The sequence below is a fragment of the Neodiprion pinetum genome, chromosome 7, assembly GCF_021155775.2.
Source record: "Neodiprion pinetum isolate iyNeoPine1 chromosome 7, iyNeoPine1.2, whole genome shotgun sequence".
Taxonomy (NCBI): Eukaryota; Metazoa; Arthropoda; class Insecta; order Hymenoptera; family Diprionidae; genus Neodiprion; species Neodiprion pinetum.
The window spans coordinates 16,929,145-16,947,051 of NC_060238.1; the positions used below are offsets into that span (position 1 = coordinate 16,929,145).

At 35.3% G+C, this 17,907-nt stretch overlaps 1 protein-coding gene across 8 annotated transcripts in view; it reads left to right on the forward strand.

Moving 5' to 3' along the window:
- The window catches only part of LOC124223993 (transcription factor Clamp), an 88,793-nt gene that overhangs the window by 55,349 nt on the left and 15,537 nt on the right, over positions 1-17,907 (forward strand). For 7 of the 8 annotated variants that reach the window (XR_006884400.2, XM_046636464.2, XM_046636472.2 and 4 more), the window contains 3 exons: positions 2,034-2,126; positions 10,270-10,356; positions 17,177-17,335. Coding sequence is in view for 7 of the 8 variants with exons in the window: in XM_046636464.2 (XP_046492420.1) it covers positions 2,034-2,126; positions 10,270-10,356; positions 17,177-17,335 (339 nt within the window). In the remaining variant the exon portion in view is untranslated. The remainder of the gene's footprint in view (positions 1-2,033; positions 2,127-10,269; positions 10,357-17,176; positions 17,336-17,907) is intronic. The other variant, XM_046636466.2, reaches the window with a different exon arrangement.

The window sequence follows — 17,907 nt, forward strand, 5'->3', positions numbered from 1 at the left end:
ATCCACCATGTAAGTCTTTCGTTAATTATTCTTATAGATATTTTGACTAGGCAGGACATCGATATTGGCCGAAATCCTGTATCCCCTGTTTTGGGTGAAGATAGTTTTATAGTTCCCTCAATCCTTGTAGATCACGCCAGTTTTAAGAATGTGGTTGTATATTTTGTTTAGTCTCTTAGTTGCTTCTTTGGGGAGTTGCTTCAGAATCGCATAGCTGATGTGTTCCAACCTCGGAGATGTTTTTGCTTTTGCATTCTTAATGCCCAGTTCTATCTCCTGCTATGTCACATTTTTGTCTAATTGCAAGCAAGTACTATTAATATATCTAGTTGGTTGTTTCTAATCTGATTATGCGCTAATTTCCTGCAGGCCTTCTTTAATTTGGAGTAGTCATCTATTCTGTTGCTATCCCTTGACCCCGGAGCGGGTTGGGTTCATTTATTTCTAAAACCTTTTATGTTTCTCCAGATCTCTCCAGTGTCCTTTGTGGGGTTTAGAGTTGTGCAAATGTTTTGAAAGCTGGTAGTTTTCATTTCTTTAGAAAGTTTTCCATCTTTTTCGTGGCTTCCTGGTATTCGTTCCAGTTCTCGTCTGAGTGGTGTTCAGATAGTTTTTTAGTATTCTCCTCCTAGCTTCTACTGATGATTTACAGTCCCCGTCCGACCATCTAACTGCCGCTGGGATCCCAAGGCTGGACCTGGTGCTTTCATTGTTTAGCATGAGCGTTGCTGCTCTTTCCAGCCAATCTCTCATAGTCTCTTTCAGTTTGTCATACTCTCTCAGGAAATTTTGTTCATTGATTATCCCCTCCCCTCCCCGCCTCTTCCGGCTAGTTATGTGAGTTACAAATAGGCATAAGTTGTGTTTCTTTCTGGTTGGTTGTTCCCACCCTTTGGGAGAGAAGGATCGTTTCTTCCTTTGCCGAGCTTATTGTCAGCCTCGATGTCTGCTCCAGTTGATGGTTAGGTATCCTTCCAACCATTGCTGGTGATTATTGCTGTTCCTGTTCCTGTAATTATTTCATGCATATCTGTAAAGGTCTCTTTTGCCCAAGCCTCTGCGTCCTTATAATTGGTCCCTAGCATGTCCTTTAGTTTTACAACCTCCGGATTAAAGCGATAAATTATATAATTTATATACGAAGCTCTATGAGTGTTGGTACAGTTTACGCATATGAGTTCTTGATCACAGTCCTTCTCTTCATGGTTAGCGCCTTATCTACTGCACCTAGTTAGGTGGAGATTTACTGAAAAAAACGTAATTTTGTGGCAAAACCTATTGTTATTGCACAAAGTATTAGAACCAATAGTAAAATTGAAATTAGTGTTGTAAAAAGAAAATATCAAACAAGACCCTCCATTTTCCTGTAGTGTATAAACTCTTAACATGGCATGCATTAGGTTTACGTTATAACAAAAATTCTCTACTTGCCTATCCAAAATATATATATTGAAGTAATTTTCGTCAAAAGTAAGTCCTCAATATATACTTATATTCCATTTAATATATGACACTTTCCATACCAAATTAGTAAACTGTCTACTATGACATTTTTTAATTTCATAAAGGGTTTTTCCTATGGTAGTATGACCCCTGAAAACCTTCCTAAAAAGTTTCAATTTTTTCCAATCACTAGTCACCCTACGAAATTGTGAACCCATTTCAAAAACACCCAAATCGAAGTTTATGAAACAAGAGAAAAACATCCTGTTTTCTAAATGTACGATTTTTGCGTGAGATTCGGAGTGACAGGACGTTCTTTTCTACTAGTTTTCAAGGGTCGCACTTACATGATAAATATCCTTGATGAAATTAAAAATTGTCATCATCAACCCTTCACAAAGTTGGCGGGGAAAGCTCCGTATATATGTATGATGTAAAATAAATTGAGTCAGGTTATATTAAGTAAGTGATCGAAAAGTCCGGGTGTGAGACAAACAATGTATCATTCTAGGGTTGAACAAAGATATTTGAAATTTGGTCAATGTCAGTTAATTACTAGGTGATAATGAAATTTGTTTTGCTGTTTATAGCAATTAAACCAGGCCATCATCCTGTGAAACGGCGCGGGGTTACCAGTGTAACAAAATGCCACAAGTGCAATGGAACTGGGATCATATTCATCGGTAAGTTGAAAAGTTCTTTCTATGTGCTGGAGTAAATTGAAACACATTATTACTATATATGCTATGATATGGTCATCGAAACAAAACGTTTTAATTTTTGTAATCGATTTACTTCTGTTTTTTTTCTTGTAAAGACCTAGGGCAGTTATTGTCACATCACAATCCATTTAGTGTATAGATAAAAATGCTGCCTGGGATATTCTGTGTCAAATCGGCCTTTGACCTGTAAGACTACAATAACATTACGATTTTTACAGGCACTTGCACATACATAAATAAAAAAATTAACGAAAAACAACGACAACAACTATTCCAGGAAACCGAAATACTCGGCAATGTTTTTATTTTTCATCACTAGCGAACAGAAGAGTATTTGTTTTGGAAAAAACGTGACTACTAGTTTTTGCATACCGAAAGGATTCTAAGAAGGGAAACGATGCGAACGACGACGCACCGGCAGATAGGTAACCGAAGTTAGATCTCATTTTTGTTACGATGGTAAACATGGGTCTGTGCACGGTATCTGTCACAAGCCAGTCTGACTTAATAACGCAGTTGTTGTAGCTGACACGGATTTCGCTATCAAAAGGTAACTACCGCTGTCAAAAATTGAGTTTGGGTAGTTGTGATCACAATCGACTTGATTAAAATAAAATTAATACGTGCCATTAACCCACATTTAATATGTCAGACTTGCGATCGACTTACAAGTACTGTGACATGCATTTCGCCGGGTCCGGAAAACATGTTTCACAGCTTGGACTGGATTGGGATTCAAACCCGAGACCATTCGCTTCCCGAGTGACTGCACTGACCACTGTGGTACCAAGGCTGCTCCCGAAACATCTTCTCGGACAGCTACCCGACTAGTTCGAGAAATGCCACGATATAGTACTTGAGTAAAAGTAGAGTATTCAACAATTCCAACAAAGCTAGATGCATTTCGACGTAGGTCAGCGGTCGAGTGCGGCGTCTCCATAACCTTGCGAAATCGAGCGGTTAGTCTCTAGTGACAGTTTTTGACGTAATTCAGGTCGTGACGCTGTTTGCCTGCAAAAATAATGCAGGATCCATAAAGAATCGAATTCTCTAACTACTTTACCATTGTAAAGAACACTGTAAAAAAACGCGGTGCGGACTTCTACAGAATATTTTTTGGTATCCCTCTTACACTCTTTTATGTCAATCTAATACTACCTATCGTCAATCTACCATTATCTGACGTTCAAGTTTTGCATTGATCACAAAAATTGTTCTACAGTAGTCCACACCGGCTCCTTTTGGTTTACTTTAACACCCCCAATTTTTTATAGTGGAGCCACTTATGCGAATAAACTTACCATAAAAGAATCATGTTCAAATTTATTAGATTTTGTGCTACAATGATATCACAATTTTCAAGTCATCTTTGAAATCGTGCAATTTTAGAGCACACCTAACGAAACTCAATTTTTGACAGCGCAAGGTAACCTCTGCTAGCAAAGTCAGTGTCAACTGCGACAACTGCTTAATTAAACGCGGAACTTACCTTAGGCGGCGGAAAAGTACGTGGTTTTTGAGAATTTTTTCGACACCGCAGAATTGAATGGATATTTTTTAACCTCTGGGGATCTTTTATTATTAGTTTGAACTACATCTGGTAACTTTTTCAGGATACTTGAACCGTAATTGATGGGGTTATTAATCACGTTCCACATCAGCTGTTCATTCGCGTTGGCAATTTGCGGACATTCTGGAGGTCCCAATTTTGATCTGAAACTAATGAAACTGAAACTGTTTCATTATTTACATTAATTCGAAGAACCTGAACCTACCGTTGAGATAATTGCAATATTCTGAAGTATCATTTTTGCTTGCAAAAAATTGTGAAAAAGTAGTCAAAAATGACACCCTCTTTTTAAAACACGTGTACAACATTAAATATTCGACTCTAATGGGTATATTTAGACACATGTTCTAAGAAATAACCTATCAATTAAAAAAATTCAGTATCGTTGGTTTCACGTCAAAATCGCAACCTCTCGAATGTATGCAAATTGTCAACGCAAATAAAGACCTGCTGTGGGGCTTGATTAATTATGGTTCGAATGACTTAGAAAACTTACCAAATGTAGTTCAAACTCGTAATAAAAGATTCTCAGAATGAAAAAAAATATCCATTCAATTCTTCTCTGTCGAAAAAATTCCCGAAACCACTTACTACAACCTTGTAACGTAAGTTCCCATCTTATTTAAGTCAGACGGGCTTGTCGCAGACGCCGTGCACGGCCCCATGTTTACCATCCTACCACAAATGAAATAGAACTCAGTAGTCTTGTAGCTTATGCTTTGAAAAAATAATATAACAATAACGATAACAACAACAACACTAGCAACAACAACAGAGAACCCGGAGTTACGGACGAAAATTTGTTTGAGCTGCAACTTCTAACGATACCGACAGAACACTCCGCCCGCGATCTGACACGAAATATCATACAGCTACGATCTATTTTGTAGGATATGGTCACTCGTTATTATTCACTTGACTCTCCAGATGTCTCTTGACTATCATTATTAACCGTCACTTGGCACAACTATTTTTTCGGGATATACTTGCCACACCGGGACTCTGTGGAACGCGGTCCTATGTTTTATTATAACTTCAAGTCAAATCGTCCGATTTTGGTTTGTTTTTTCCTTTCATGATGGTCGAGAAATCGTAAGAGCTAAAGAATATTGACATTTAGCGGGTTAAAAAATGTTTTCTCTCGAGAATCGTGAGTTTAGGGTTCTACTTTGGGGTTTGTGAGGGTTTATATACTGTAAAGTTTTCTCGTGAATTTCAAGTTGATCGAAGTTAATTCCCCTTAATTATGACTCCTGCGAACTTTTAAAACGACATTCCAAGAAACACACGTTTGAAATTTTTACGGAACTTTTACAGTAAGAAAAATAAAAATTTCTGTCTCACATTATACCATACTTCACTGGTACTTTCTACTCCACCCTGACATCTCTAACAAGTTACTAGTCTTGTAGTGATAGTCCCAACTTTCTTCAAACAGATCTCTTTTTTTTTTTTTGTCTCTTCTAGTTGCACTCATTTCACGACAAAGCCAGATCTGGAGCGGGTAGTGTCGTGCAATACAAAATACTTTAAATTTTTGAAGATATTATAGATGCAGACTTCTGATTGCGCTTGAATTTTTCAAAGGCTTTGACTACAAGACACAAGAAATAATTTGGGAATTGATTCCTCAATTTGTATTTATATAATATTGCGTTATGTAAAATGTGGACAATTTCTAATGGTCAAAGTCAAATTGACATGGCAGGTTGATTTGGCATGGAATATTCCATACACATGGTGTATTGATATTATAATATGTGAATACCACTGTGGCGTTATGAGAAAAAAATAATAAAGTGAACTTTTCCTCTAATTGAAACTACCTGGTCAGATTTACTTTAAAAAAATTGACGAGAGCATACTTGTTGTATAGTAATTTTCGACTATAGCAAGAAATGTGTCTCGCGCAGCATATGTGCATAGCCAAATATGTTGTAAACGTCCAAAGTTCACACGCGCTTTGTGTCCCAATCTGTGAATAACTCTTGTTTAATTTTCTACTGGTGAAATAAAGCGGTATGAACTACTTGCATCTAGCAATTTCAAACGTCTCATATTTTACATACAGCCCATGATATATGTATACGTACACCTGTGTAGGTTGATTCTGAAACGGAAATGGTGTCTATGGTGCTGATTTACGTTGAAATTACAATACAAACCAGTAGCAGCCATCAGGTAAAAACGCTATTGGTTTTTACTGTGATACCAACCTAAATCGATACCCAAGGCACCACTTCCGTTCCAGAATCAACCTTGGTAGGTGTATAGTGGCGTTTGCCTTTTACTGCATTAGGTGCGTACAATTTTCATTATTTTTAACCCATAAGGACAACTGTATGCTAGGAAAAATGCGATAGTGATTAGACCAAGATTCGATGGACTCGCATGACAAATTCGTTTATTTTTTTTCTCTAGCTACCCTCTCATATGCTCCATTTGACATAATGCAATCGGACTTATAATTGAGATTTTGAACAAGTTCAATAAAATGAAATGAACTAGTACGAATTTTGATAAAATCCAGCATTTTGCAGGTGTACGAACTTACTAGCGAATATCACCCACTGCTTTTTGTAACTTGTAATGCTTATGCGGGGAAAATGAGAAACGTTTGTCAAGAGTGTGTGTTACATCACGTATGGTTAGTCTGTTCATGTGGTTTATGTTTTATTTTCTTATCGAGTAATATCTTGTTTAATGTGTGTTATAAGGGGATATTTGTGAGAAATATAAATTATCTTGCAGTAATCAAAGTACTTACTGTTAGATCAAATTATTACACAGAAATTTTTCACACACAAAATGCTTACCGATTTTCTGTACACGCCATTTTTAACTGAAATGAAAAGCCACACCATGTTTGAGAATATTTTTTTCATTAACCATTTCGGAATCATCGTGGAGTGTAACAGTCACGTTGGCTGTTGAAATTTTTATTTGTATTTCTTTTTGGCTTCAGCATCGGCAGCCATTACCAAACCTGTAATTTACTTAAACACTACTAAAAATTGTGAAAACAAAATTACAAAAATCCAACTAAAATGTGTACACCTGGCTATACATTTACCTCCTACGAATAGTATTTAAATTTATTAATTTTATATCAATTCCGTGATCTTATGCTATTTAGAAATTACAATTTATTGTCCGAGGTCTGTTCTGCTGGATCTTGATACTCAGGAGTACGTAATAACTCCGATTTTCGGATTTTAAACAATTCACCTCTATTAGAAGTGAAACTGCACACTAATCACTTTTGGTCATATGAGAAAAGTATAGGTTTCGGTCGAAAATCAGTTTTTCTAATTCCAACGAATCTTTACGTTTTCGAATCCTTAGAATTCAAGAAACAGGTTTTTCAGAAAAATGTCGATCTGTCCGACAAACTCCCGCGATGATCTCGAAAACGGCTCAATAAACAAATTTGAAACCACAGGATTTTACAATTAAATGATGGGCATGAAAAATTGTTATGTCCCGCTTAATTTGAACTTTCGATTCTACCGGAAATAAATCGATTCTCAATGTTTACTTGTTCTGAATAAACAATTATATTTTTTCTCAGTTTACATATGTATTAAAAAAAAAAAATTACGAATTTTTAGTTTTTCAGAAATTTCTTTTGTTCTGATTTTTCTTTCAAAACTTTTTTATTTGGCTGCCAATTCTATCAGTTTCAGTTTTTCCACTTGGGTTGTCGAAAGACTGTTTTCTTTTCATGGTGATGAAAACTATCGCGAAAAAATTCTTTCCGACTTGTTTTTTTTAGCCTTATGTATATTTCACGTTACCTAGCAGTAAGACCAAGATTTTTAAAATGAAATTGGTGTTCACAGGTTAAAATTTGGTGCAACAGATCGAATTGTTTAGTGCCAACACGTTTTACACTGTATTAATGTTCACACATTTTTTTTTTAAGATGTACGAATTATCATTTGATCTTTTCGGTACAACTTTTGCTGAGTCTGTCTCGTACCTGCTACACTAGGACCTCGATAATTGCAACTGCGATAACTGCAACAATCCCCACTATACAACCCATATCGATCGGCATGGTGGGAGAGTGCCGGCCTCAAGCCGGTAGTCTCGTAGCACGATTTTTAAAATAAGGGCGCATTCCGGGGCTCCTCAGAGGTTATATGTATGTAGAACTCGTTGTTATTCTCAGTTTTTTCGAGGGGCAAAGATGCAATTTGCAAAGGTGCAATTTCATCGCACCAATTTCCGCTAATATTTTCCAATTTATATAGGAATATATATATATTCGTATATATATATGCAAGAAGGCGCTAATCGTGACACCCGAACTTAGTACGGCACTGTTATCGATTATGTGCGCATTGTAAGCATGGGCGGGGCTTGCGCACCTTCGATTTCTGCAAGTGTGACGCGTCTCCAGTCCCACGCGGTTGCAATTATCAAGGTCCTAGTGTATTGTGAAAATAAATTTGGCAACTTAATGACAGCTAACCAGGCTGTAGCCACAACGGCAAATCACTAAAATTTGTAACCGCCAACGTGACTGTTATATCCGAGATACCTGTGATTACACCATTTTATCAATTAAACTTGGTTTGAACTCTAGGAACAACCAAATTGCAAAAATATCGCTTGATAACAAAGAAATACACAATAACTCTTGTTACACACTCGGTGATTTTTATATTGAAAAGCTCATTTTCTTACTTCATAAAAATGATCTAGCCAGTACTACTCTTATAAAACTACAAAGTAATAATCAGTGTACCATTCATACCGAGGATCCTACAATGACAATGCTATACTCATAGAGTAAACCTGCATTGTTGCTAACTAAGACTCGTCATTTTTGAGTGAATCTAAAACAGGAGTGTTGAAAGGTCTTTCGTTTATGCATTTATTGTTTTGTTATAAAGCATTCGACTCAAGATGAATCAGAATCATCAACGTTACTTTTACTGGTCAAATATTGACAATTTATAGTTTTTCGAAATTCTTAGTTAGATGTGAAATAAAATTAATAACTACAAGTCCACTGTCGATTTTAAAAATAATGAACACTCGGCTGTCTGTTTTTTTTTTTTTTTTTATTTATTTTTGTTTGTCCTGTACGAACTTTGGTGAAGGAAATGTTAGAACTACACCGTACAAATTTTCAGATTTGCACACAAAGCTATTTAGGTATTTTAACCACGGTAATTTTCGTTCTCGACTTTACTAAATACCTTGAACGTCCGTAATTCTGTTAAATATTCTCAACCTGCCCATCGTAAGTGAAATAATTGATTTGAGGGATCCGTTAACGAATGATTCGAAAGCCCACACCGTAGGTAATTTCAGTTATTCTAAAATAAATATTTGCCTCATGTACGGCGCTGAATTTGGCTGCAGTCTTTAGCTACCAACAGCACAGGCCAGGTGCGAATAGGGTCATCAGCCACCCCACTTCATATTTCCGTCTCCGCTGCCTGACGAGTATACCAGGACACGAATGCTTAAACAGACGCCGATCATCGAGAAAACGCATATTTTTCCCTTAGCGCTGCGGCTGAACAGCTTGAAAGTCTAACGAAATTTCAACAAATATCATAGAATTTTATTCAACATCTTCTAAACAACAGTGTTAAATTTTACAAAAATCGTCAACTCTTAAATGTGATAATATAATGAGGAATCTGAGTAATTTAGACTTTCATTATTCTGGTGTTTAAGCTGAACATTTGAAAATACACACCGATCTTGGAAGAAAGTGGGTGAGAGCAGTTCCTCTTTCTAGAAAGTGTAGTGTAAAAATTTGATGAAGCCTGTAACTTCAATATCGAAGATGGATATCTGATTTTTAAGGAAAAGTGCTGAAACTATGTGATACCTGATTTTTTCTTGAAAATAGTAGTGAAGCTTGGTACAAAACCGCATTGTACGGTGTCTGTTTGAACATTAGTATCCCGGTATACTCTTTAGACAGTGGGAATGAAATATGAAGCAGGGGGTCCCATAACACTATTCACCCCTGGCCTCTACTGCTCAGCGGTTGAAATCTGTGGCTAACTTCAGCATCGTGCTTCGTGTAACAATTACACAGATCCACAGCACGCCTTGTGTAAATGTAAGAGAAATTGAAACGCAAGATTCTACGTGATGAGAACAGCATATGGCGCTTATGAAATGCAGGTTTAGAGCAATACATGTTTAGCTACTATGTCTGTAAATGTTACACCGAAGCTGATAGCATCGCTTCGAATAATTTAATAAACTGGTGTGGGATCTTACGTTCTCAAAAGATTTTTAATATGTGTTGAAACTATGAGAATCCAACAAAATAATAGTAGTATTCAACCTGATATATTAAAATAGTTTCTTTTTTAACTGTTTGTCATTTTCCCCAAATATATGTATAGGTGATAACATTTTGTGAGAATTGCCGGCAAGTTGACTTTTCTTTTGTATTTCATTATCGTCGTTTTCATAATCATTATTGTTATTGTTATTCTTATTGCTGTTGTCACTATTGTTATCATCATGGTTGCGCATTGTGGTGATGTATGTTAGGCAAAGACGAGGATAAACTAAATTCTGGGATCAGTTCACTCGCCAAGTGTGGTGGCTGCAAGGCGACAGGTCGAGTCACCATTGGAAGTAAGTGGGATTGAAATGGGAAATTTATTTCAATCACATTTTGAAGTATATCTCGTTACTTTTAGGTGGTGACAGTTCTAAATGTTTTATCAAACTTTGATGGTGTTATATTAATACATTATACAAACACTCTGACACTATTATTTTTCGCTATTTTTTACTTTTATCTTCCATTTATTTCTCTTCTGTATAAAAAGTGTCACGCTACTAATGAAGCATTCAATACTGTTGAATAAAGATTTTAGGGGAGAAGCTGTGAATGAGACACATCTAAGCGATATTGATGAATAGCAGATGCAAAATTGATGGAATTTTCAATGAAGAACCAAATCATAGATGAACCTACTCTTGAGAATTATAAGTTTTATTGCAATTTATTCTAAACTATCAGAAATTAATGACACTCTCACAAAGTGTATTCACGCCACATTACAAGCAGTATGTCAGGTTATGTGGCGCAGTCATGAATCATATGTAAATAACCTGGGAGGCACAATTTTTTACACTTCAAAGATGAATTCATCGAATAACAATTCATTCATGATGAATAATCTGATTTAGAAACACTGCTTAATTCAAATAATAAGATCTTTATTAGATTTGAGTAAAATTGAAGTTGACGAATTTTGACAGGACGCTATAGTCAGTCTACCGATTGTATCATTTGTTGCTTACTTTGACTATCAAAACCTACGAGTGAATAAAAAATATAAGAAGAATCCCAAGCCGCAAATTTAGTAATGGGGATGTAGTCGTCACACATTGTTCAGAGATGGTAGTTCACTATGTCAAGACGTGTATCAACACAGCATACTTTCAGAGAAGATCTCGTGAAAGGGCCCGTTTTGAACCACGCGGTAACAGTGCCAGCACATGCACAAATTTTACCTGAGCCAAGTGTAGCGGACAAATGCTGCTGCGAACGAAAACTGGTGCATGTGTTAGCGCTGGCGGCAACCGCGTGGCTCGGAATGGGCCCTTTCACGAAAGCCTCCCTGTCTAGTATTAAAAAAGTGGTGGAACTCTGCAATTTCGAAATCCTATCGGGCCTTTATTCGTTTGCTGATTGTTTCATCGGACAGGGTTCGATTATTGGAATTCATTCTTGATCGGTGTGACGTTCAGGCATTTTTGTGTCTTAACTGTCTGTAATCTGATGTTGGAAAAGGTGAACTTTTTTCAAACAAACTCAAAAAACCGAAACTACGAATCAGGCGCAGGCAGATTCTAGCATGTGTAAAATACCGACATATGACCGCCATATTCCAACAATGTATGACGTGCAACGGCTTCACCTTTACCGCGGTTTAAAAATAAGAGGTGGTCCGACTTGCCCTCGGTCGCTGTGATTATTTTGTCTTAGTACGGCGGAAATCCGCCAGGTGCCTCATGCATCGGTGCGGACGAGGCAAACAATAATGGCGGCGATCTAGCAAACAGTATTCAAGAAAGTTTGACGTTTGCATGTGGAAAATCAAATCTGCTGCTGAAGATTACATGGGTACATTAATATTTCACAAAAGAAAATAATTGTATGATGAATGAATGTGACTATAGCGACAATATATTAGTGAAAATGAAATGCATGATGAATCGAAAGACCAAAGATTAAATAAAATTCCATCGGTACGCTTTCTTGATAAAAAGAAAACAGATGCACAATAATAAATGTGTGGGGGAAATAATAACGAAAGTTGACAGACAATCCGGGATCGACGTTTGGGTTTCGTCGTTTACTCAAAAGGCAAGAAAATGGTGAATTGTTGTTTGCCTGATTGTTGAAGCGCATGTCTAGGAGCTGACGAAACAGTCTCCTATATTTCAAAAGTGGTCCAGTGCTGTGAAACAATTTGGCGTCGATCTTGAACTCAATCATTTTATTTGCGTAAAGCACTTCAACTATGGTTTACCTAATTTATATCAGGTGACAGTTGATGATGTTCTATTAAATTGTAAGTTCTCGTTTCCATGTGATTTGCATAAGGAAGAAGTCATTGCATACTGTCTACATTACTATACAGTTATGAGAATGCGTCAATCAACTAAAACAAAAAGTCGGGAAATCGTAAAGACTAGTAGGGTAAAAAAAAACAAGCCAAACTATACTCTATGTAAAAAAAAAGTCACGTTAAATTTTTGAAATATTTTAATATAATAATAATAATATTATATATAATAGGTAATTACTTTATTAATACCCCCACACATTTATTATTGTGCATCCTCTGCATGATTGATTCAGTGTGATTACCGTTTTCTTTTTATCAAGAAAGCCTACCGATGGAATTTTATTTAATCTTTGGTCTTTCGATTCATCGTGCATTTCATTTTCACTAATATATTGTCGCTATAGTCACATACATTTATCATAAAATTATTTTCTTTTGTCAAATATCAATGTACCCATGTAATCTTCAGCAGCAGATTTGATTTTCCACATCTAAACGTCAAACCTTCGTGAATACTGTCTGCTAGATCGCCGCCATTATTGTTTACCTCATCCTCACCGACGCATGAGGTCCCTAGCGGATTTCCGCCGTACTAAGACATAATGATCACAGAGCTCAACACAGGGATTATAGGGAAGTCGGACCACCTCTTATTTTTACACCGTGACCTTGACCCGGCTCGTGCTCCTTCCTGTAAATTTTATTGAATCAAGCCTACGCATTATTGATGTGAAAAAACCGGAGTCAGCGCAATTCTAAATGCAATGCCGAATACAGATGATCAAAAAAAGTTTTGTTCTACGCAATCGTAATGGCAAGAAATGCATTTCTCTACTTGAATCACCACTTATTGCAGGAATACATTTTCTGGTTTTATTTTTGAATGAAGCAAACAAGTTTCTCGATATTTTTGTTCAGAATTGCATATATAATTGCGCTGAATGCAGTATTTTTTACGTCAGTGAAACGTAGGCTGCAATGATAGTTAAGGTAAGTAACATTTTACTAGATCGGTAAGACCTCTTAATTGATGCTGTTTTAAACCGGCACGATCACCTCGAAAAGCAGATTTATTTTACAGCTTTGTAATTTTGATATTATCGTGTAGAGATATTTGAAAATTTTAGTAATATTTCCAAAAAATCAATGATTATTGTTCTCTTCTTTAACTGCACATTTAAAAAAAGACACGATTATGACCAGTAATTATCGAGTGTAAATGGTTTGGTGGTGGACACCACATTGATCATACGTACATTATTTAAGTATTTCGTTGTAATAGATTTATTTTAAGGATTAAAATTAACAAAGTGTCTACTGTATTTTTTGAAAGACAAATAACGGTCAGAGATTCTTTTGATTGGGCAACATTCAATGTGTGATCAATAAAAGGTTATTGACGTATTTTCTTGACATTAATTCAACGCAAGTATGGGCTAAAAATAAGTTTCTCCGATTAGATCAATACGAGTTTGATAATATTTAGTATAAAAATTTTTCGTGAAATCGCCCATGTTGTATAAACCGCGCAAACAAGAATAATTCGAATTTCACACCTAAAAACAATTTGCCGCTTTTCCCCTATATCCTTACTATGCTTATTATTACAGTATTTTATAAGCATTCCATCAATTTTCAGTTGTAGCTACATGTAAATTAAAGCATGCAAAAATGTGCATTTACAATATTCTAAGTAAATTTTATGCACAATTTTTTAAACACTTATGTCATGAAATGAACCAAAACAAGTTAAGAGTTCAAGAATATAATATGGACTAAATTAAACATTTTCTATGAATGATGGTACACTCGTTGAAATATCATTTTAACCACTTGACCGTCAAGGCGTCATAGCGGCATCAAGCGTGCCCCGTGCGTAACTGCCAAAAATCACGAAATGACGTTATAAAGTAATTCAATGTTTTTGGGTGTCTGAGATAAATATTTACTTTTGAAAATATGTGTTTTAAATATTCTTGAGGTCAAGAAATCCGATTATGCTCGTAAAAAGTTATATTTTACGCGCATTCATACAGTTTTGAGCCGTCAAAGTTGACGAATTTTTTTATCACTTTCTCAAATTGCGTCATAGAACAAACTATCATTTTCTACCATATTATTACTATTTTCTACTATTTTCATATAGTATTTTTCTTTCGAAAAACACTGAATAATGCTATTTTTGAGTCCAAATACGCAATTTCAAGAATTACCAAGTCAACGTTAGTAACCTTTAGAGGGCAGGCATTTTCCCTTGAAATAAGATATTTTTTAGACGTATGATTTATGTATATAAATAGTCAACACGTCCGGTGAAGTTTCCGAGTTATCTGCCCACTCCTAAAAGAGCCAGGCTGCCCTCTATGGGTTAATTATACAATGTAACTATAGCTTATACTATATAGAAAAATGACTCGGTAATTCGTGAAATTAGGTATTTGGGCTAAAAAATATTATTATTCAATGTTTTTCAGTAAAAAAATTTTTGCCGACGAAAGAAGATGACAGTTTCTTCTATGACGCCATTTGAAAAAATTATCAAATATTCGTCAACTTCGAGGACTGAAAACTGTATGAATGCGTGGAAAATATAACTTTTTATAGGCATAATCGGATTTCTTGACCTCAAAAATATTTAAAACGCATCATTTCAAAAGTAAATATTCATCTGAGACACCCAAAACATTGAATTACTTCATCACGCCTTGGCTGTTAAGTGGTCAATATTGACGTCTTTTTCTGAGCTTTGTATCAAGTTATCTGAAGTTTTTCCTTATGCTGTATTAGTAGTGTGGAAAGTAGGTGATTTCGATGAGTTTGAAGTTTACAACGTGAGCCACAGAGGCGAATACTGCTACTAATGTGAATGCAGTATCAGCCAAAGACTGTGTTGGAATAAATATATTTTTCTAAATAAGGCAAAGTTAAAATAGAACCCCCTTTGATTCTCACAAATTACAGCACTAACTTGAATTTAAGTTTGTCGTCTGCTGGGCTACGTCTAAACAGAATTATACGATTATTGTTGATATGATTTCTTATCGAATACTGACACTATCGTAAAGAAGACAAAAATAAAATTTTAATGCACTTCAATAAAATTTGTTTGGTTAGTCTATTTGCCTTCTTCAGTTTCCATCTCGTGTGATTGAATATTCCGACTATACCGAATTTCTTAAATATTGAAATATATTCAGTTAACGATCAAATTAACGGGTTGACAAATTAATATGTACTAAATGAAAGAATGTTAAATTTTGTATGGTGGCTGACCTTTGTCTAGATGTTATGTAATCTTATGTAGCTTTGAATTATGTAAATGTGCCCCTTTCCAATTATTGTTATTATTTTTTTTTCAATCTGGTGACGATGGACTGACTTTCTGCTTGGAATAACACGCACTACTCCTTGATATTGATAAAAATCTGACTAATACACTAGTTGCGTAGCTCTGATGTTTTGGGTGAAATTCGGCAGAACTTGGATTGTCGAGAACAATATTTCATATAAATAAATTAAAAAATTTAATTATCACCACAAAATCTACGATAATTATATTTTGACAGTACAATAATTTAGATCCCAAACATTAGTTTCAAGTGGAAACGCGAATAATTTTTAATTACAATTCTGATCCAAGTTATAGCGAATTTCGCGGAGCCTGAGATGGCGTTTGCCTCGCAGGTGAGAACTGCGCAACAAACGTATAACAATTTCTCTCTGTACCTCGAAATGGAGATTCTATATTTTATTTTTATGTAATCTCTTTGTAAATGATTGACTGAACCTCTATTGTCAAATGAGTTGGGATTACATTAGTGATTAGAACAGCAAATGCAACAACAGACATTTGTATTACTTCAGTTTGACAAAGAATTTGTGGATCGGACTGAAATTCCATATATGTATGGTTTTTTTATGATTCATTATCATAGTATCCTGCCGCAGTGTATTCAACCTATAAATTTTGCATGCTCTGTTAGTAGTAATTGATATTTCCCTTTTCAATGTATGTCAACAACTCAGATTGTTGTCAATATTGTCGCTATCTCTCACATTCATATTTTTTTACTTTTTCTTTTTATTAATTTACTTTTTATTAGTAGAACTGCCAGCATCTAAAATTAAGGATGTTAAAAGAGAACAAAATCTCCCCTAAGGGACAGTTTTATAAACTTGTTTGATGCGTGCAGCCTGATCATTTTCAATGTTATTCAATCAGCAAAAGTAAATATAAATTTCACCAATGGTTTCTCGTAAACTTCCGGATGATTTTCATACTTTTAATGCAATATTTATTACAATTTACCATTAAGAGGTTTCCAATTGATGTTCTCGTGAATATTCTATGAATACTCATTTCTTAGCATATTCTCTGGTGGACTGTGCCAAACATTGCGCAGCAAGAAGAAAATCGAAAAACACGCATAATAGAAATTAGCGTCAAACTCATTGAAATTTTAGTTGATTGAAGGGAAATATAACAAACAATCGGAATAAACGACTAGTTGATCGCTCGACCAGACTGGTTAAATTCACTGCTCATCGGAATATACTAACAGCAGGACGATGTGTCAGCTTTGTTTTTATGTATTAATTTTTTTACTCTATTTCATAACATCGTATTACGAAACCTCTTAAATTTTTGAGTAAATATATAGATTCCTAAGTTTCTAAAAAAAAAAAAAAAAGAAAAGAGACTTGTAAGTTTTCAAAGTAGGTTGAGAAAAGAATTCATTTGGTGAAGTAGTTTTATCGTCATGATAAATCACAAATGTCGTTTTCGACATTTCACAAGTCAGCTTCAAGCGCACCATTTGTAGAACTGGCCCTTGCGGAATGCTGATGCAATTCTTGCCTTTATATTTCAGGTGGAAAGCAAAACAGTCAGAACCAGCCTGAAAAACCTTTCCATTGTAACGTTTGCGACGGAACGTTTTCCCGATATTCGTCTCTGTGGTCCCATAAGCGACTTCATTCTGGCGATAAACCATTTAAATGCGAAGTCTGTGGTTTAGCATTTGCAAAAGGTAAGGAAATTCGCAATAAATACAATATTGTTTCCGAAAATTAGACTTTTCTGATACACGTGCTTTAATTGTTCCTTTGCACAATATCAAAATTACTCTAAAAATTTTCCATTAGTCATTTCTGGAATCCCAATTATTGATTTTCCTCTGTGAAGCTGGTAACTTTAAGTGTTTTGGGAAATTTTTCTATGGCAACCCAGCATCGAATGTTCATTGAATTTCATCAATATTATATCGAATATGCTTATAACAATTTCGTGAAGAATTGACAAAGGTAATTTGCTTATAAATTGCATATATCATATATTGTTAGCAACAGATTTCTTCTGTATGAGTTACAGAGGTTATGTCACAATACACCTTGATATTTGATGTTTGTCGTAAATCAAAATTTAGTGACACATATAATATATTTCATAAAAGCTGTGTGAAAAATTTGTGCGGTAGCGAGCAATCACTCTAGATTGTTGCTTGTTGCCTATTCCCTGCCAGTTTATTCATTATTTTACTTACATCTTTCATAAATTAACCACTTACTGTTCCCATTTTCCCATATCTATAAGTCGTGACTA